The sequence below is a fragment of the Crocodylus siamensis genome, chromosome 12 (genome assembly GCF_052110815.1).
Source record: "Crocodylus siamensis isolate JL-2025a chromosome 12, ASM5211081v1, whole genome shotgun sequence".
Classification (NCBI taxonomy): Eukaryota; Metazoa; Chordata; order Crocodylia; family Crocodylidae; genus Crocodylus; species Crocodylus siamensis.
The window spans coordinates 6,239,470-6,261,327 of record NC_143406.1 but is presented as its reverse complement, the minus strand read 5'-3'; the positions used below and the strand labels follow the sequence as shown (position 1 = coordinate 6,261,327).

The window sequence follows — 21,858 nt, the reverse complement described above, 5'->3', positions numbered from 1 at the left end:
ACAAAGGACCATCTCACATTTCACCATGGAATACACTTTGCATCACATCTATCCTGTTACTGTCAAGATTATTTATTACTAAACCTAGCCATAGCCTCAGTATGTGAAGGTACACCATCCTCCTGGGAATTCTAGGCAGCAACAAAATAAGTCTGGCCAGAAAACTAAAAGCTTGGATAACAAAATGTCCTATGATGTGATGCAAGCCAAAGTTCTGGCTCAGGGTGGAGCATCTGAATCTTGTTGTCCATACAAGTCCACTACTCAGGTTACTGCACACCAGTATCCCTCTGTGGACAGGCCCTAAGGCAATGAGGCTGTTTGGGGAAGACCTTCACAAGGCAGATGTTTGGCAATACAGATCACTGCTCTGCAGCAGAAGCTGTCAGGTAAAATGTTGGTCTTCCCTCCTTCCCTTTCTAGGAGAGATGTGGGATCCACACCTTTTCAAAGTTGCAGTTCCTGTGATAGCGCCCTCTTTCATTCCAGCTGTGTCTACTGCTGCCTAGTGTGTTGATCTTGAGACTCTCAACAGCAGTGATAGCAATGTGTAGGACTTGGGGCACCCTTCACTGGACTCAAAGCACCCCTCCACAATTTTGTGAATTGTGGTGCCCAATTAAAAAAAAACAACTAATGTGTATATTAAAGTGCTTATTTCCTTGCAGAAGGGCTGGGCACTGGGGGTAGGAGGGCATCCAGGCAAGGACAAGTCTGAGCCTGCACATCTCTGTGGATTTCCTCACATCTGGAGCAACCTTCAAAATCTGGTGGCATCCCAGGTGTCCCACTGGTTGAGAATCACTGCTCTACAGTTCGGATGTTTATGCCTAAAATGATTGAATGGAGGGCTTAGTTCTTCATTTTATACAACATCACCATGTGCCAAGAGTTATTGCTAGAAGACCACACCACCATGCCTGTTCAAATTCCTGTCTCTTATACCCCATGGCATGCAGTTCCTTGCTAACCTTTTCCCTTTCCAAAGTTTAGGTTGCCCCTCATATGAATGACCACTTTAGTAAAGGGCTGAACATTGCAATTTCCTCCCAGGGCTCTTGAAATAGGTTTGAACCAGTGGTTGTCACCTTAAGAGACTCATGGCACATCTCAGAAAATGCCATCTCTTAATTTTCACTCTTTTATGGACTTCAGAAAAATAATAAAGTAACTCTGCTGTAAAGAACTCAGAAGGACCAGAACAGAATGTTTCTAACACTATGGCTTCCTTCTTGAGATCTCTGGGTTTACTTTGCAAATCATGTTTGCACACCTAACTCCACTAACATTGCATAGCATCCTGCATCACCCTTCAACAAATCTCAAGGTACCCCTGCTGCTGCAGCTCCCTGGCTGAGAATCACTGGTTATAGCATCATTATGGGAATGATCCCTGCAGGCCACGCATTAGTGACATCCACTTAGTGGACAGATAAACAGAGGATGAGGACATGTAAATGACTTACCCCAGCTTCCCTCTGTTGCAGTGATGGGAGTTAAATGATATTTTAATCTCTTTAACTGCAGGTGCTTCCATCCCTGCTTCTGTGTTCTCCTTGACAGGCACACATTTGTGTCTGCAAGAGAAAGAAAAGCAGAGATGAGCTGTGTGCACAGGTCAGGTGTAACACTGAACTGGGCTGTTTCAAAGTCTTATGACTTCTACCTGGGAAATCCAGGGGTAAAAATAGGGGCTGTGGTTATGCAGTCATACCCCCACCCCCAACAGTCTCAGGCAGAGCCTCTCTGTGCCCCTGAAGCTCCCTTACCGGGAAGGACACTGAGGGGCAGGGCAGGGAGCAGGTACAGGAAAGGGGGGACAATGCTAGTTGGGCCTGCAGAATGTTATGCTGTCCTGACATTGCTAGGAGTGACATTGCCCTGGACATAGGATTGTCCAGGGCAGCTGGATATGTCCAAACCTGAGCCTCACGGTGGGCGCATCTACACATGCAATTAATTTGAAGCAACACCCTCTGGCACTTATTTCACTGGAATTCATTGCTCCTGGACATGCTGTTTGAATATGTGCTTGGGAGCTGCAGCATGTTGAGCTGGGATGGTCTGTGGGGTCAGCCTGCCAGCCCTGGGCTGCTCCAACCCAGCTCAACATGCTGCCGAGAGACTGGCTGGGGCACAAAGGTGCTCCAGTTTGGGGCTGGTTGGGAGGCAGCCCCCAGACTGAAGCACCCTTATGCCCCAGCCAGCTGCATCAGCATTTACACGTGCAATGTTGCAGGGTAAAAAAACTACGCAGCAGGGTAGTACTTGTATGTTTACAAGTACTACCCTGCTGCAGAGTTTATTAGGTTACAGCCTAATAGGCCTGCACACGTAAATGTGAGACATTTACTGCAGAGATAATTAGTCTATTCCACAGTAAACATCCTGTGTAGACGTGCTCTGTGTCAAGTACAGAGTGCATGTGAATGGCTGTCCGCTGGCTCAAATCCAATGGACTGTTTAATACTTAGCCTCTGGGATGACAAACTGGAATATGAAATATGAAATCATTTTCCAGGTATAGAATCTTAGTGTTGGAGGGTTGTTGTGGATTGTCTCCACAGGTACAGCAGGGAAAGCAGTGACTGGTGAGGGGGAGAAGAAGAGGTCAGGTGGCCCCCTTCCTTTCTGCCCTGCCCACTTCTTCTCCCTGCAGTCTTCCTGCCCTCTGAGCCACTCGAACCCCCACAGTTTCCCACAGCCTTAGAAGCTATCCACATTCCTCCCAGTCTCTGCCCTTTGCCACAGATTCCCCCAGAATGTGCCTCTTCCCTGCTGCTTCCCAGTCTCCACCTATTGCCTTCCTGCAGTTACTGCCTCTTTTCCTCCATTTCATCTCCACCCTCCAGCTTTACTGTCAGATACTACTTGGGCTACTCCACCCCAAAGCACAGCACATGGAAGCTCATCCCTTGCCTGGCCATGTAGTAGCGTCAGCGCTGTAGATTGGCCAGACAAGGCAAGGAGTTTCCATGTGCTCTGTGCCCTGGAGAGACCTCAGCCTGAGCTGGAGCTTAGCTGCGCCAGAGAGTAAGGGGGAAGGAAGGGGTGGGCAGAGGGGCAGAAACTGCAGAGGGGAAGCAGAGGGGAGAGCAGGAGACTGCTCCGGGTTTGACTTTGGCCCCAACTGGCCTCAGGGCCAGAGTTGAAGCTGCAGCAGCAACCTGCTCCCCAGTTTGCTTCCTATGTGAATATAAAACAAGGGGCTTTTCCTCCCATGCTCATGGGGGATGGGAACCTCCTCTTATACTTGATGAGGTTTCCATTATTTGGTGGTCTTAATATCTTATCATGACCATAGAATGCAACTCTGTGCTCACTTAAGAACTTCAAAGTTTACACGATATATATAAGGAGTTCTTTACAGAGGTGAGATGTGATTGAAACTGATGATCTGCATCCAAAATGCCCAGCACCTTTCCATACTACCTCGATGCCAACGTATAGCTTTGGTGTTCTCACCTTCTCTCCTGTTCACAGATGTGCGTAGGGTGTTTTTGGACCCTTCAATAAAGAAGGGCATCTGTTCTCTCCAATGATATAAAACGAAGACTGCTCTTGCATTCACATGTGCGTGTGCAAATTTAATTAAGGAGTGAGGTATTTCTATAACAAGAACAACAATTGTGATTAACATTATATGTGTTCAGATAGTGTCAATAAGACAGCCTTGGATTCTGTATTTATGTATAGGGTAAGTCTTTAGTCCTTATTTAAGTATAGAGTAAATTTAACCACATTTTCAATATGGAAACGAGAAAAACTTAAGTGCCTCAAAATTTCATTTTTTTAGTGATTTGAATATATAAAAGCTTCAATAGCCTGATCAATAATATTTGGTTCTTTGCATAAAAGACCAGTGAAGAAGCAGCTCAAGTGTAAGTACTATTAAAGAAAAGTGGTGTCGCTGAAATGTTTTCAGATGCTCTGAAGTTATAAAAAATAGAGAGAAGACAAACACCAGCAGATTCTCTCTATGCCTAAGGAAGGGTACCTGTGCCCAAAAGCTTGCAAAGAACAAGATTTCCAACCATTCAGTTGGTCTAATAAAAGATAACACTTTTACCCAAATGATCTTGTCTATATGGAACACAGTAATTCAAATGGTATTTTACTTAACTTTATTCTTCAAACACTGCATTTATCAAATATAGATCCTTTATACAGATCAGAGTTAAACAACAAGAAGACTTACGGGGGAAAGGAATATGCTCATGAAAATCCCCAATAATTTTGTGTAGCTATTTTTGTTATTAAAATGCCAACCAGTGAAGGCCATTTGGCCCTAAAGTGATAAAACATAGTCATTCTCTCACATATGCACAAGAATTTCTCTATCTCAAGCCTCAAATAAATGTACAGGTTTATGGCAACGCTGTGCTAACTGCACTTGAAGCATCACCTAATAGATGTCATAACAAGAAATCTATTCATCAAAATACTTTCTGCTCTGGATCAGGCAGGCCCAGGATCCCCAAAGACAGGCCCTCTTTGCAGTGGCTGATCAGCAAATACCCTCACGACAGCTTAGCACAGAGATTTCATTTCAGAACACTTTACTTGTTGCAACATCTGGAAGGAATACACCATCTGACAAATTCACAGCCTTGTACCAGTAAGCATGAACAATGTTAGACTGATGGGGAATAATGCTACGATTAAATAATCTGGAAAATCCTAATAACTATCCTCATATCCCTTCAGTTCAGTAGGCCCCATCAGCTTTCACTTTGATTCAACCTCCAACAAATATACATCTTTCTGGACGAGGCATCAGAATCTGTGCCCCAACCCCCCACCCCAAATCATTACTCTACCTATCCTGCAGACTCATCCTCCCCTCGTCTCCAGATCAGGCCCCTAAGACTCTTTGTTATTTCTGATGACCAAACCTCGTGCTTCTCCCTTACACCAGCTGCACTACAGCAATCTTTCCTACAGGGACAAGTCTTTCATCAAAATGTGAGAGGGCAGCTCCAAGGATGGAAATTCAGAGTTGACTTAAAACCTCTGACAGCTGAGAGGGTCATGACATCTTTCGGATGGTTAAGAGAAGCATGTTTGGAAAGAGAATGCCAGGCTTGCAGCCTGAAGAACAGGGTTTTCTTTATAAACTTCTTATAAACTTTGCTATGGTGTCGATTCCTCTCAAACCAGCCTCAAATGAAATAAATCGGCCACAATTAGCTACAGAGACCACTCCATGAAAGCCATCTTTCAGGTGGCACCAGGTCACCTTGACACCGTTGTCTTCTAATCGTTTCTTGTACAGCAGCCCATCATCCCTGAGCACGTCATACTCACAGGTCAAAATGAAAGATTCAGGTTGCTGACAGATAACATTGTCTTCAGATAAAAGTGGGGAAAAAATTAATGTCAGAAATGGCTGGGCTTTGGTACAATACTCTTCTACACATGGAAAGAGTTTAGGTGGTTCATAGCCCCTGATCTTGAATTCATTCGGGATATTGTTTGGACTCAGCCATTTGCTATATTTCTCCCTGAGATCGTCACAAATATGAATACCTTTAAGCAGGCCATCTACTAATGATACATCCCTATTTACATACTTCAGACCTAAGTGGAGAGTACGTTTCCTTAGCAAAGGTGGTATTCTGCCATTCTGCTGATATGAAGGCAAGTTAAAGTCCACAGCCTGGAGAAATGGATAGATCAGGATCTGTGCCCGCACCCTGGGGAGGTCCGTTCTGTTCACCAGGGCCTGGCAAACAGCAGCAGCAATTGTGCCTCCACTGCTGTCTCCACAGATGATAACACGAGTGGGATCCACCCCATAGTCTTCTGCCGTCCTCATAAAGTGGATGGTAGCAGCAAGACAGTCGTCAAATTGGGTTGGAAATGGGTGCTCAGGAGCTAAGTGATACCTAAAATACCAGAGGGAATTGTAATTTCACCAGCTCTGATGAGTGGGACCATTATTTTCTTTCACGTAAAGTACACTGGAAAAGATATAAAAGTATATAAAACTTCCTACCATGAAGGTAAATGAAGGTAAATAAAATAAAAACCTTAACCTAACAATATGAGAGAGGTTTTTGGATACAACAATGATCAGTATTCACTTGCCTGGCTCCACTAATATGGAGAAAGCTTCTTCCTCAGAGGTGCATGAGGGGCGCCTGACTCCTGTTAGTGAGGTGAATATGTAGGATAGGAGGATTCGAGCTGTAGAGAGGTTTGCCAGCTGCAGACAGCCCTGAGCAGAAGCCAGAAAGCATCAGTAGAGGTGCTGAAGAGGCAGCTGAGCTCCCAAGATGAGCCCCAGGAAGTGCTTTATCCAGAGGCCTGGCAGGAGATCTACATCCAGAATGAGCAGCTCTCATCCTTGATGCAACAGGAACTCACCAGTGCCCAAGCCCTCACTAAGGAGCTGATGCCAATGAAACACCTGTACCAGCACCAGCAGGCCGAGCAGTCCTCTCTCAAGCACAAACACCACGAAGAGCTGGAACAGAGGCAGAGACACAAATGCCTTGCACAAGCAGCTTGCCAGAGCCAAGCTGGAGTTGACAGAGCTCCCCGTGCACTTCCACATTCTTAGACTGAGACCAGGCGCTGCAGCGGTTTCAGGCAGACAACACCACCTGTGTGGAGGTAAGACAACATCAAGCAGGCCAAGAAGAACCAGGTGCTCAGCAAGGTGCTGAGCCATAAGCAGCAGAAGTTTGATGCCGAGCTCACCAAGTGGAAGGGAAAGCAGAGTCCAGAGCTGGAGTGCCTAGAGTCAGGAAATGGGGCTGGGAGCAAACAAGAGCTGCAAGAAACTGTGATGCTGCTGGAAGTGCTGACCAGCCAGTAGGAAGAATCCCAAGAGGGGAGACAAATAGTAAGAGTTTTAGGTGGAGCCCACTGATGACAGTGAAAGAGGCATGACAGGGATTGCAGACTGAGCCCTGAAGAAGCACATGGGGAAAAGAGATCTTTGCCAGAAGTGCTCCCATGCTGTAAGGCTACAGAAAGTACAAGGGGCTATGATAGCAGTCACATGTGAAGAGGGACAGCTGCAGAGGCAGAGCCCCTGAGAGCAACAGAACAAGTCACCAATGTCACTAAGAGCCCACCTCAGTCAGAGCAGCAGCACAACAAAGAGCTTGCAGTGACAGAAGAGAGCAGTGATGCTGCAGAGGTTACCAAAATGGGAACTGCAAGCCAAGGAAGTGAAAATACAGCCTGAAGAAGCAAAAATGAATCTTGCCTCCCTTCAAAGGGTAAGGAGTTGGGTGCTGGGAGGGAGAGGACTGCAAACTGGCAGAGGGGCCAAAGCTGGGGGGACAGCCAGCAATAGAAAGGGCGAAGCCTGCAGAAAAGCACCCCACAGAGCTGGCACATTCTGGTTAAGACCACGGTGTTCTTCATCTGCAAGGCATTGAGTGACTATTTGGACCTATGTGAAACTAGAAGCTATGAAGAGAACTATGGAGTTCTTTTTATGCCATGGTGTTTCTTAAATAACCTGCTAATTAGGCCATATTATATGGCCTCCTCACTAGGGAAGTGAGGAGGGCACTGAGGGCATCTGGCATGATGCAGTTGTGTGTTCTGCTGGATGGGGAGCTGAGAGCCGGCTGGGGAAAGCCCTGCATACAGACTCACCTTGTTCAGAGGCCAGATACGAGACAGGGGACCAAGACTCCCTGTAGGCAGAGACACTCTGAAGAGAGACTGACCTGATTATTGACCGGGCCACATAAGAGAGCAGAGACAGGCACTTAAGGTGTCACACCAGCTAAACTGAGAGCTGCCTCCCAAATCTATGCCCTGTCAGAACAAGGTGTTGCAGGATAGTATAGGCTAGCACCTTAGATATTGCCATACCTGTGATCAGGGGGTTGGGAGCATTATTGGGAAGTCAGTACTACTGGGCCCCGGACACTGGTCCTTTCCACAATATGTGTGTACACATAGCTGTGTATGTTCTTGTACAGTATGTAGCCTAATGCACCCGGATGGAGCTCGTGCAGAGTGCATGCACACATGTTTGTAGATAGAAAAGCTTCCTTCGCATATGTACCAAAAACTGCCAGTTGGAGGAGTGAAAAATGGCCACTTATGTGACCTAAAACCAATCGGATCCTACTCCAAATGACTCCTTTGCCAATAGTTTCATAGTTTCTAGGGTCAGAAGGGACCTAGTAGATGATCTAGTCCGACCCCCACCATGGCAGGAAATAATACTGGGGTCAAACGACCCCAGCAAGATGTTCATCCAACCTCCTCTTAAACACCCCCAGGGTAGGAGCCTGCACCACTTCTCTTGGAAGTTGGTTCCAGACCCTAGCCGCCCTGACCGTGAAGTGGCGCTTCCTGATATCTAACCAAAACCTACCCTCTGCCAGCTTGTGACCGTTATTCCTGGTCACTCCTGGCCATGCTCGGGGGAACAGGGACTCCCCCAATGCCTGCTGATCCCCCCTGACTAATTTATAACAGGCCACCAGATCCCCCCTCAGCCTTCTCTTGTGGAGGCTGAACAGGTTCAGGTCCCGTCGCCTCTCCTCATAGGGCCTGCCCTGCTTCCCCCTGATTATGCGAGTGGCCTCCTCTGGACCCTCTCCATGCTGTCGACATCCCTCTTGAAGTGCGGCGCCCAGAACTGGACGCAGTACTCAGCTGCGGCCTGACCAGTGCCGCATAGAGGGGGAGGATCACCTCCCTGGACCTGCCCGAGATGCATCTGTGGATGCAGGACAAGGTGCGGTTGGCCTTCCTGACTGCCTCCCCACACTGCCGGCCCATGTTCATCTTGGCGTCAATGATGACTCCAAGATCTTTTTCCGCCTCTGCGCTGACAAGAGGGGAGTTCCCCAACCTGTAGGTATGGTGCTGGTTTTTCCTCCCGAGGTGCAGCACCTTGCACTTGTCTGTGTTGAATCCCATCCTATTCACATCCGCCCACCCCTGTAACCTGTCTAGGTCTGATTGTATCCTGATGCTTCCTTCTAGTGTGTCCACATCCCCCCACATCTTAGTGTTATCAGCAAATTTGAACAGGGTGCTTTTTACCCCCTCGTCCAAATTGCTGATGAAGATGCTGAACAGTGCGGGCCCGAGGACCGAGCCCTGGGGGACCCCACTGCCCACGTCCCTCCAGGCTGAGAAGGACCCATCCACTACCACCCTCTGGGTGCGGCCCTTCAGCCAGTTGGCGACCCAATTGACTGTGTGGGCGCTGACACTGCAGTCCCCCACTTTCTTGATGAGAACTGGGTGAGAGACAGTGTCGAAAGCCTTCCGGAAGTCCAGGAAGACGATGCCCACTGCTCCCCCCTGCATCTAATGATCTGGTGATCTGATCGTAGAAGGCCACCAGATTGGTCTGACAGGACCTGCCACTGATGAACCCGTGCTGGTTGCCCCTAAGCATGCAGTCCCCTGCTGGCCCCTCCTGCATGTGTGCCAGCATAATTTTCTCAAACAGCTTGCCTAGGATCGAGGTAAGACTAACTGGCCTATAGTTTCCTGGGTCCTCCTTCCTCCCTATTTTGAAGATGGGAACCCCCTCTTCCAGTCCTCTGATACCACACCAGAGCACCATGAGTGCTCATAAAGGCATGCCGGGGTCCTGCAATAACCTCGGCCAATTCCTTTAGAACTCTAGGGTGGAGATTGTCCGGGCCGGCTGACTTGAACACGTGCAGCCCCTCCAGAAGCTCCCTAACTAGTTCCTTGCTAACCTTTGGCCCAGGTGTGCCTCCCTTGGGGCCCGAGGGGGGCCCAGCAGGGAGGTGTCTGTTCTGGTTCCTACTTAGGAATACAGAGGCAAAGAAATCGTTAAACATGTTAGCTTTGTCGTCTGGTGTGACAACCAAGCTTCCCAACACATCCTGCAAGGGCCCCACGTTACCCGGGACCTTCTTTTTGCCCGCTATGTATTTAAAAAAGGACTTCTTATTGTCCTTAATCTGAGAAGCTAGTCCTAATTCCATCTCTGCCTTGGCCTTCCTAACTGCCCCCCCACATCCCCGAGCGACTGCAGAATAGTCCTCCCTGGAGATGACCCCTTCTTTCCATTGGGTGTGAGCCTCCTTTTTAGCAAGGAGACATTCCCGGATGCTTCTGGTGAGCCATGGAGGCTTGTGTGCCCTCCTGCTCCCTTTGATCCTCATTGGGATTACCTTCCTTTGGGCTTGGAGGATCGTCTCCTTAAGGAGCGACCACTCTCCTTGGACATCTGGCTCCCCTCCCCTCCGGGACCTCAGTGCTTCTCCAAATATCCTCCTTAGCTCGTTGAGGTCTGCCCTCCTAAAACCTAGGGCTGCTGGCTTACTGCATGCCTTTGCCACCTTGTGCTGGATGGTGAATTCCAGCAGGCAATGATCACTGTCGCCCAGGTGGTCGAGCACCCACAGCCCCCTCACCAGGTCATCACCCCTGGCCAGCACTAGGTCCAACAAGGCATCCCCCCTGGTGGGGCTGTGCACCTCCTGGGTTAGATGGAGGTCCTGCACTCTGTCTAAGAACCTACGTGAGCGGTCAGACCTGGCTGACTGCTCTTCCCAGCAGATGTCCGGGAAGTTCAGGTCCCCCATGACTACCACATCTTTAGCCTTCACTACCTCTGTGAGCTGACCTAAGAACTCCTGGTCAAGCTCTTCTCCCTGGTTGGGAGGTCTGTAGTAGACCCCCACCATTAAGTCTCTCTCCCCTCGACTGCTGGGTGTGAACCGGGAAGCCACTCTGCATGGACAACAGTCATTCCAAACACTGATCCAGCTGGGTCACCCTGCATGCAGTAAGACATCTGAGCATTTTTGTCCTCCTACAAAGCACAGGTCATAGCATCCAACATTGGGTGAAAGGATGCCTTTTCATTGGCTCACGTCCTTTCTTCCCATCTGTTTGGTCTATTCTTTTTGGCTCCAAACCAGACTTGTTCCAGATCTTTTCCAAGTTACCCTACAAGATCAGTGTGTTCCTTTTTCTGATTAACTTTCTCTTTTCAAGGTCTAGTAGCTGATTTGTAGGGCTTTGTGAAGCTTTGGTCCCTGATTCAATTTGGTGGAGATTTGGCCTGATTCACTGGCTGAATCGAATCAGAGGACCCTTTAATCTCTCTGAATCAAATTGGAATCCTTCGAATCGATTCAGAGAAATTCAGAAAGATTCGGAGATTTGGACACAGACACAGCTTTAAATGTTTTTTCTGCATACCTCTAGGTAGCAGGGGCTTGTGAGTGCTGCGATGCTGGGGTGGATGGAGCATCCCACAGGAGTGTGGGGGGCTCCCCAAGTCGCTTGGCAGCAGACCCGGAAGTGGACCAGAAGCATTTCTGGTCCACTTCCGGGTCTGCTGGGGAGTGCGTGGGGAGGACCCCAGATCCCTCCTGGCTTGTTGCCTGGTGCCGTCTGGGTCGGGAGGGGCACCTGGGCCCCCCCCTTGGCCAATCGCCAAGCCAGAGAGGTGCGGAGGGTCCCCCAGCGTGCTCCCCACTTCCAGTTTCATTGCTGAGCACGTGGAGGGCCGCCCTATGCTCCTGTGGGATGCTCCATGCATCCCAGCTTGCAGCGATCGTGAGCTGCGTCTGGTACCTCAAAGTACGTAGAAAAAACATTTAAAGCTGTGTCTATGTCTGAATCAGCATCAAATCTTCAGATTTGGATTCGGCCGAATCATATCAGGGACAGTGATCTGAATCAACAAATCAAATCACTGTCCCTGATTCGGGCCAAATCGAATCAAATAGGGCCCACTCTGCATACCCCTACTGATTTGAGGCATACAGTGGACACCCAAACCTACCAGACGAAATGTCGTAAATGGTTCCCAGAGATGCAAATAGAGAGAGATCACTTACCCAACACATATAACCACTGATTCACTCTTTGTGGCTATAGAGCAGCATAAGTTATCATAGGCTTCTGCAAAATAAAAAACTGTATCAATGCAATATCTTGAAAATATATTTTGGAAATGTAGAGAAAATTCAGAGGGAGTTTCATTTTGAAGAGCTGCTTCTCACTTCTTCACTAGTATTAAGTGAAAATGAACAAATCTCTCATTTATTTATCCCAGAAACCAGTTTTCAAAAGCATCTAGTACACTGGAGACAGATTCAGAATTTTTTTGGTAGGTGTCGAATGTCTTGGGGTAGGAATCTGCAAACACTATATACTCTTTTGTTTTAGGAACCTTTATTTTTTTTAACCTGGGGTGATTTAGAGCAGCGTTTCTCAACCTGTGGGTCATGACCCAATAGTAGGTTGCAAGAATATTTGAAAGGGTTGTGAACAAATTTTAAAAATGGATTCTCCTTTAAAGAAGAAAAATATGGGAAACGGTGGCTTTTTCCTTGCAGGCTGGCAGAGTTCCAGCCTGCAAGAGGCTGCTTGGGGTCTATTATGTCCCGCAAACACCTCTGCTACCCCGCATACCCACACCGTTCCCCACACACTGGGGTTCTAGGGCCTGGAGGTGGAGGGCAGCGAGTCAGGAGTCAGGGGCACTGGTTTGGGACTGGCCACTGAAGTTTACAAATGGGTCCTGGTTCCAAAAAGCTTGAGAACCACTAATTTAGAGGATGGATTTTCAGAAACCAGGTGCCCAGCGCCTTGTAAAATCAGTTAGGCAACTAGAACTATCATTTACTTGTAAAAGTGTTGGTTGCTTGAGATAATGGGATTGCAGAGATTATAGCTACAGGAGGAAAAGAATTTAGACACCATAATTATTAACCAATACCAGCTGGTGTCTACAACCTCACCTGGGAATATCTTACCCAAAGATATGGCATAGGTCCAGCTATGGCCAAAACCTGCATTTCTATCTCCACCCACAAAAATAGGACAGGAAATATTAAAGTAAGATTTATTATTAGGGTTGTGTGAAGCTTTGGGTGCTGATTTGATTCGGAGGAGATTTGGCCCAGTTCAGTAGCCAAATCTCTGACTCAAATCAGGAGATCAATAAAAAGGTCCGAATTGATTCAAAGTTCTCCGAATTGATTTGGAAAAGATTTGGACAGCTTTGGAGGTTTGGGTAGTCCCTGCTTGCTGCTGTAGGAAGCTGTACTTGGACGCCATGCTGGTAAGTAGGGGGTGAGGGATGGGGGTGGGGGCTGAAGTGGGGGGGAGAGGACCATGGAGGGAACCCCACCAGGCCCTATTCCCTGCCTGCTCCACCAGACCCCCTGAGTACCTTTTTTTTTTTTAAAGAGCTGGCTGGGAACTGGGGCTGGGGGTGTGAGAGCGGGCAGGGCATGGAGGCCCATGGCAGAGCCCCCCCACCCAGCATGGGGCAGTGTGGGGCAGCAGAGATCACCACCTCACCTGTCAGGAGTCGGTAAGTCCAGGGCTTTTTTTTTCTGAAGAGTGGGGAGCTGGGGCTGGGTGGGGCAGCCATTGATAGAGCTGGGAGAGCGGGCAGGGGATGGAGCCTGTCTGAATCAGAGATGCAGCCGATTCAGCAGTGGCTGAATCTCCAAATCAGATTCAGCAGAATCGATTTGGGACAGTGATTTGAATCACTGAACTGAATCACTGTCCCCTGAATCAGCTGAATCTGAATACAAAGGAAATACTAGCCACTTTGCACAGGCCTATTTATTATGACTGAGCAGAGAATGGAAAATCTTTGACACTGCAGATCTCCATACAAGAAAATGCTGAGCTGCAGGGCTCCACTCAAGTGTAAATAAAAGGTAGGCTGCTTCTATGTTTAAGCTTTGTACTACAATCCATCTTTGAGCAGCTTCATGGGCTATAATATTGCTTAATTAGCATGTCACTTAATTAACAGCATGGCATATGAAGAACTCCATAGTTCTCTTTATAGCTACGATTTTCACATAGGTCCGAATGCCTGTTCTATTAAACTTCTTACTGATGCTTCCAAACCGGCCTATTCCTCCATGGCAATAAATGACTCCTCTTCTCAGGCTAGCAGATGGCACTTTTGGCTGGTAGATCCTCACATTCATTTTTTTGAAAGTCAAATCCTTGATGAAGAGCTTTGAAGTGTCCCCCAAAGGTATTAGATTGATCATCATCCTAAGGATACGATAGTCCACGTATATTCCTACTTTCTCCAAGATTAATTCCTGTTTATAAAGAAAGAAACCTGGAATTATTGGGCTGTTGTGAACTGTGTTATGTTCTGAGGGTTGCAGCAGGACTTGAATGTGTCCTTGCATTTTATTGTACTGAAATGGCATAAGTGGCCTCATTGAAAAACACATGTTATGCTACAAGGGGTGTTACCTGTGGGTGCATAATTCTCACAAACCAACCACTCTCTCTCCAATCCTTCACTTCTAATCCTCAAACGGAAATTACAAAACACCTTTTGCAGATGAGCCTATGAACTTCAAAAATCTACTGGACACAAAAAATCATGGACTAAATACAGACAGCCATTGGATTTATGGTACATTATAACCTACCTGCTGTCCAATAACCCAAGGTAAATTCTCTACATTTTACCAGCTACATTCATTCACCAAATCACCATTCCCCCCTTTTCCCCACACCTACCTGTCTTGCACCCACTGTCTCCCATCCCCTCTGGTCTTCACTACCATGTATTTGCATTTTTACAGACCTGCATTTTACATATTGGCTTCTCTTCCACCCAGGAGAGATCAGAAACACCAGCGGACTCTCCCTATGCCTGAAGAAGGGTGTTTGTGCCTGAAAGCTTGCAAAAAACAATTTTTCCAGCTATATGGTTGATCTAATAAAAGATATCACATTTACCCAAAGAACATTTTCTATGTTACGCTGTATCCACGTATGTCACTTTTATCACAGTAAAAATTATGGTACACTGTTATCACTTTATAACCTTGGACGTGGTTCACTCAAAGGACTCTGGCATGCATATTTAAAGACACCTACAATTCCCAGACATAGGAAGCAGAAGTCATTATTGGGTTGGACAACATAGGGCATTGTGTGCCTGCAAGAGGGAAATTAACTCCACAATACAGGGATGTTAAACAAATGAACTCCTTTCTATTCATTAACAGAACATGAGAGCTCACCCAATCCTTCAATAAAGTTCTTTACAGTATCTCAAAATATCAGCTCATGAAATCCAACCATCTCCCCCTTTCTATTACAAGATAAAATTAGACAACAGTTTCAAGCAAGGCATACTTACCAGACCAAACAAGACATTGAGAATGTGATGAAAAATGTGAAGCAGTACACGACCACAAACTTCATGAGGGATTTCTGCTTTGGGCTGTTCATACTGCAATAGGAATACCACCAAGATGATCAGAGCAATAATAATTAATGCTAACATGAGTTCCACGTCCCTGTGCTGAGAAGGACAGAAGTGAGGAAAGGACCCCACACTCCTACTTCTTGTGACTCTGAAGTGTCTCCCAAGATCAGGTCACAGAATTTATATTCCTTTCATTTAGCTCCTAACAATGCTGGTAAGTAGGGTGAGGCATATGACAAGTAAAGCACAGGCAGAGTGATGGACAGTAATAATGAGAAGTGGGAGAGGCTTACATAAATTATTACTGATATTTGTGTTTACGTGTGGTGTGAAACCAGGCAGCTCTCCAAATAGCAGAGCCCGACATGGCCATGCCGGTCCTAGGAAGGTGCATCAGAGTATAATGGCTCATTGCATCAGTGAGCCCGAGGCTCTCATTCCATACTCTACAGCACGAGGGAGTGAGGTGGCTACATTCCTGTCATGACATTTGTAATTTAGTTTTAACTTAGGTTCCTTTCACTGTATTCTAGTCTGAATCCATCGAACCAGAGAAATCCCATCTCTCCCTTTGTATTACCAGGATTTCCTCAGAATTTCCCTTCAACAAGCCTACAGGTCTGTTCTTTTCCCCCTGCCCCTAGAGCAGTGCGAGCAATTTTTTCTTGGCTTTGGCATCAGTGCTATGGGAAGGGAAAGGGATGTAACATCTAGATCCCTCTTTCTTGAATACAAAGGGCGCATCCACACCCGCAAGCTCATGCGCTTGCAGCAGCTCAGTTAGAAGTGGTGCAAATTTGAGCTGGGACTTTTTGCTTCAGTGCACATGCTCGGACATGCGCTTTGCTGTGGGGCAAATTGTGCCACTTGGGGCAAAATAACCCTGCCTGGCTCCTCCCGGATCTTCAGCCAGGGGGAGCTAGTGCCCATGGCCAGCACCTGTGCTGTTGGCAGCAGTATAAAAATCTGCCCTGTCTTGGCCCCAGCAGTATAAAAAGCTGCCCTGGCAAGTAGCTCAGGGCTACTAGCTCTCAGGAGGTTCTGGGGCCCAGTCAATTGGTACCCAGGGGACACTACCCCTTGTGCCAGCTGCACTGCTGAAGCAGCCCTGAGAGTTCCCTGCACCCTCTACCCACTGCAGCAGTCTGGCAGTGCGGGCTGCTGCCTGGCTGTGACCTGCTGTGCACCTGCCAGACTTGGATGGGGACTGCAGAGCCAGTAAAGGCAGCTGCCCCTCTGGGCCAGTTGCCAGTGGACTGTGGTTGCAGGGTTGGCCTTTGTGTGGCACTACTGCCTTGTGTGCCCCTTGCCCAGCCATCTGAGGAGCTATCACCGGGAAGATGTTCTGGGTGTGGTGGCCTGCTCTGAACTGTCAAGGCATGTCCTCCTGGCCCCATTTGGCCAGGAGGTCAGCCACAGCCAGATGGGTCCACGGTGCCACTGCTCCCTCTAGCAGGAATTCTGGTGTTCCCTATTGGAAAACTGAAAAATCCCTGATAAAAAAAATCCCAAAGTCACTCTGTAAAATACCCCCAAATCCACGTTCCTCCACAAGTAAAACAAAAGATCACTATAAAGATAGAGAGCAAGACAGAGACAGCAATCAGTTGTGCAGTGTTTTATTGATATATCTTAGTGTTAAAGCAAGTCTCTTATCATAATAATAAAGTGAATTCTAAATACATGTTTCATGAATTAATGAATACATGTTTTGCTGCCCTCCCACAGGGTGATGGCCCCCACACAAGGTGTTTGCCCCCCCCAACAGGGGGTTCAGCCCTCTTACAAGGGGGATGGCCCCCCAACAAGGGATTCAATCCCCACACAAAGGGCATGGGCCCCCAACAGGGGATTCGGCCCCCACACAAGGGGGGCTGGCAGGGGTTGAGGGGGCTTGGGGAGAGGGCAGGGCCATTGGGTTTTCCCCCATGGTTCCCTCCCCCTCCTCCAGCACCCCCGACCCCTTACTCACTGGCTCCAGGGCCCTGGTGCTGAAACACCCTGCCTGGCCAGCCGCAAGTTTCAGCACCAGGGTGGGGGGCAACCACAGAGACTCTCTGGCAGCCAGAGCATCTCCGTGGAGGACACCCAGCCTCCGGTTGCCTCAGGGCACAGTCCGGGATCATGCCTTGCCCCACTTTTGTAAACACCGATTTTTTTAGATGAGAGGTCTAATTTTCTGGTGCATAATAGCTTGTTCTTTGTCCCTGCCCAGGGGAATTTCACCCAGACAAAGTTAGCAATGGTCAGCATGATATGTTGAGGGCCTGCAGCAAGCAGGAGCAGTCCGACCCCCAGAATCTCCGTCCTTTGGCACTATCTGGTCCCTTAGCACCCCCCAAGCAAACCCCTGCCCTTTCTTAGGAACTTCTTTCCTCTCCTGCCACTCTGCAACTGACCTCTCACATTTAGCACAGCCAAGGAGGACCAGCAAGTCTCGAGTGGTCTTTTGCATCTAGCTCCTGGTTGCAGAACCTTTCTGGCTGGTCAAAACCCTTCGTTGCTCTCCTGTTTCTTTTTCCACCGCTGTTTTGTTCCTCACTTGTGAGTGGAAGCCATGTGCTCACAGCTCACAGGCCGGCCAAGCTGCATGTCAGCAGGGCACCAGCTGTAATCTGCTGGCAATTCCACCCTCCTGGCTCTGCCAGCCGTGTCTTCTCATGAGCCTGCTCAGCTCGGGTCTTCGTCTACCTGGAAATACACAGTTCCAGCAGATAGGAACTCGAGCTGGGCTGAGGAAGGAACTGCCTGCTCCGAGCTCTCGTGACTCCAAGAAGTCACAGAATATGAAGTGCTCCTCCCACCCCACTTTTCATTTTCCAAGAAAGCTGGTAGTAGGTGCAGGTGTATGACAATTAAAATGCACAGTAAGAAATGGCATTGTTAATTAGATTTAGGAGAGTCTTTCACAAGCAGTTAATGTTCGCATTTTTCTGGCCTTGGTCTCACATTTATTTGCAGTGCTACAAAGTACTTTGGCCCTTTCTTGGGTTGATATGTTCAATCTTATCTTCTGCTGTACCCCGACACATAATTCAGACAGCTTTTTTCATGGTCTTTTCACCATCTTCCAGTCAGCTTATTTCACACAGAGCACTGACCAGTCAAGCGCATGGGATGGAGCTCTGACATGACTGCAGGGCTCCACTTCTCAGTTGATGTATGTTAGCACATCCACACCAAAGTCAATAAAGTTATACTGATTTCTCCAGCTTTACATTAGAAACATATGACATGATACAATATATTTCATTTTATCTTACACAAAGTATTCAGTGTCTATATTTCAGTGTTGTTTAATCACTATTTCTCTCCTTATTTCTACGGGAAATTAAATGCTGACTGCTCACAGGATGGCGACCTAGCATGGCAAAATGGACAAAGCTATGATCTAGTGGCAACTCCAACCTCCTAGCTCTGAAACTGTGTCTTTGTTTGAAGCTACTACTCAGCTCACATCTTGGTCTAAGTGAAGATATAGGTCCAATGGATGAAAACTAGAACTGGACAAACATTTTTCAGAATAACAGTCCATTCACTGAGAAATGAAGTTTCAGGATCCCCAGAAATCACACTGCATTTGTCTCTCAGAAGAAGTAGAAAAAAATTAAACTACACAATCATGGTTACACAACCAACTCTCGTTCGAGTACGACTTTGGTGTAGGCATCACTTAGAACAATGCTTCCCCAAAATTTTCTGAAATCCTATTTAGAATGACACCCTAAATTAATTAAACCCAAGAGTTTACACCTTTAAACCAGTACCTGCCCTTAAGTATTTCTAATCTAGTTTCCACACAGACACAAACAAGGCTAACACTTTCAGAGCATTGTGCAAAGACTTAGCCACATGAATCTTCTCTTATGTACCTAATGTTAGATTTTATTTCTATATCCCAGCTTTGGTTCAGCAAGTTCCTAAGCAGGTGACCTAGCCCACTTGACACTAATAAGATTTGAGCAAATGGCTGATATGTGGTATATATGTGATTACTCAGCTGGAGCATTAATTACAGGTGGAGATGGTACCAACGCCTGCAGTTAACACTGCCTAACTCTTTGGTAATAAGATCCTTGATTATAAATGCCCCAAACACCAACTCTTGGTCTGATGTTTTCCTTGTTGGGTGGTGAGTGAAGACTTGGCAGGGCGGCTGCATGGCCCCCATCCTGGCCATGGTACTTTGAGTGGAGCTGTCTAGTAAAAAGCAGGGGCCTAAAGCAGAACCTGTGTACGGGGCCCCCAGAGGCACACGTCACGCTTGCCCCAGACGTGCTGTGAAAGATGTTAAAGGGAAAAAAAGAAACCTAGCTCTGCTTAGTGCTGCAGCACATGGGCTTCATGGGTGCATTTATAAGCACAGACCTTGCACCATGTCCTGTCAACCACAGGTCTGCCTCTAACAACACGGATTGAACCATAAACTAGTAATTTATTTGCTTCATCGAAATAAACCCTTAAGAGGCAGGCTGTTAGTGGACAGAACTGGGTGTGTGTTGAGCACATGGCAGTTGGATAATGACATTCAACCTCCTCAGCCTACCATCACTGGTTTTATATATGAACACAAATAACACCTGGACCAGGAACAGAAAGATTTACAGGCATCTCTCACAGTTGGCAATTATCGCTGCACCACAACAATTCCACTGGTGGAAAGACCGCAGGCAACAACTTACCTTGAGCCCTGCAGGGCTGTCATGGTTATAGAACCAGTGGCTCCCCTGTTCATTCTCTTCCAAGCACAACTTTACTGCAGGCATCACCACAAACTCCACCAATCAAGAAAACCACCCTTTCTGACATTTATCTGAAGTCCTGTTTCAGAACAATGCTGGTGTTTAATTATCTTAAAGAACACCACCAACCAGTACCATATACACCTTAAATATTTCTATAGTCTAGTTTCCATATGGACAGATGGAAAAATAAGAAGGCCAACATTTTCAGACCATTGCACTAAAACTTAGGCACATAAATCTCCTTCTAGGTGCCATATCACAATTTGTATTTTGTGCCTGGTTTTGTTTCAACAAACTCTTAGGCAATAATGGATTTCTTTGATGCTAATGAGACTTGAGCAAACAGTTGAAGTTTGGTATAAATATGATTGCTCAAATGAAGCATGAATTACACGGGGACTTGGCACTAACACCTATAGTTAACATTGCATAATGCTACAGTGATAGATCCTGGTTTTCATTGCTTACACCTTTCCCCAGGATCAGCAGTTTGACATGAAGCTTTCCCTGCTTTATAATCCATACTGTTTGGTCCAGTGATGAAGTCACCTGTGCTGATGAGGGGGCACGGCTGGCATCACCTGTTTACAGTGCCCTTCTGTCTAATTTGGACAAACTGGGGAATCTCCACGTGAAAGAGTAAGTGGACACCAATCAGACATCACTACCAGAAAGACACATGAGCCAATGCCAGAACCTTTACCTGTCCTGGACATCCATCACTGACCTCACAGGAGCTGTTCTTAAACAACAGAGCTTTACAAAACAGCTTAAATGCAAAACTGCAGAACAAGAAATCAGTTACACACTGGATTGCCCGTATGTATGTATGGGCTCAACAGAGACTCTGGATTCTCATCCCATTACCTGCACTACCTTTTCTAACCTTGATGGCCCTTAACTGCTTTGTTTTAGCCCTTTTCAGCTCTTCAGCCCACCTTCCCCTCTTCCAGCCATACTGTCTCCTTTCCTCCCCACTTCCCTATTCTTTGTTTTAAAAGGACTTTATTCCATCCTGGTTAGTGTCCCTGCTCTCTGCAAGGCCATTCATAGCATCTGACAAAGTAGGCTGTCATGCACAAAAGCTCATGCCTCTCTGAACAAATTACTTTATGAGCTGGCACCCTGCCCAGCCTTCTGCCTACCTTCAGGCTAACACCACTAACTACGTCTCTCTGAAGAATCAGAGGCAGAGGTCCAGGTAGCTCAGGATGTTATAATGGGAGGTACCCCCGTCCCCTTCTAGACATCTGAGAGACCCTGAGGACAAGCACCTCCTTGTCAAAATGTACTTGGTGCCCAGAGTCAAGAAGAACCAGGACTGGATGGAGGCTAAACTCCTCCTTCAGCCCAGGAGTTGACTGTTGTGCTGTATTACCACAACTCCTGAGCAGCTTGTACAGTCTCTTCTGTGGGACACGGAGACTGAAGACCTGCAGGTTCTCTGCTTACCCATCCTGGCCCTTCACCTGGCCTGTAATGAGTTCTCTCCTCTGAATAGTGTGAAATATTAGTATGAGGCCAACATAATAGACAGAAACAATTCAAGAACCTGCAAAGATTCCAAGATTGGAAATCAAGTTTTGGGGGGTGGTTGACCCATGATTTTCTGCAGATAAACCAATGTGATAGTGCCCTAGAAGTTGACTTGACCTTGCCCTCCTGTGGGTTAGGACCTTGCGCTTACATACACCTCACCTATGGCTTCATCAGAGATCTGAGAGCTCACTGCAAATGTAACTCAAAGAGCAGGGGAGAAAGGATATGACTTGCAGTCTGCCCCTGGAGGGACAGCAGTGCTCACCACTAGGTCTGTGCAAAGCAGCAAATGTTCAATTTGGATTTGGATTTGGCCATTTCAGAGGGACAGTGATCGATTCAGTGATTCATATCACTGTCCTGATTTGATTTGGCTGATTTGGA

General features: G+C 47.2%; 1 protein-coding gene across 1 annotated transcript in view; it reads right to left on the bottom strand.

Annotated features, from left to right (window-relative positions):
- Positions 1-4,978: 4,978 nt before the first annotated feature.
- Positions 4,979-21,858, bottom strand: part of LOC149854529 (arylacetamide deacetylase-like 4) — a 29,942-nt gene continuing 13,062 nt past the window's right edge. The window contains exons 3-6 of the mRNA XM_090024674.1: positions 15,122-15,214; positions 13,844-14,060; positions 11,820-11,883; positions 4,979-5,888 (exon numbers count right to left, since the gene is read on the bottom strand). Coding sequence (XP_089880800.1) covers positions 5,111-5,888; positions 11,820-11,883; positions 13,844-14,060; positions 15,122-15,214 — 1,152 coding nt within the window. The 3' untranslated portion in view covers positions 4,979-5,110. The remainder of the gene's footprint in view (positions 5,889-11,819; positions 11,884-13,843; positions 14,061-15,121; positions 15,215-21,858) is intronic.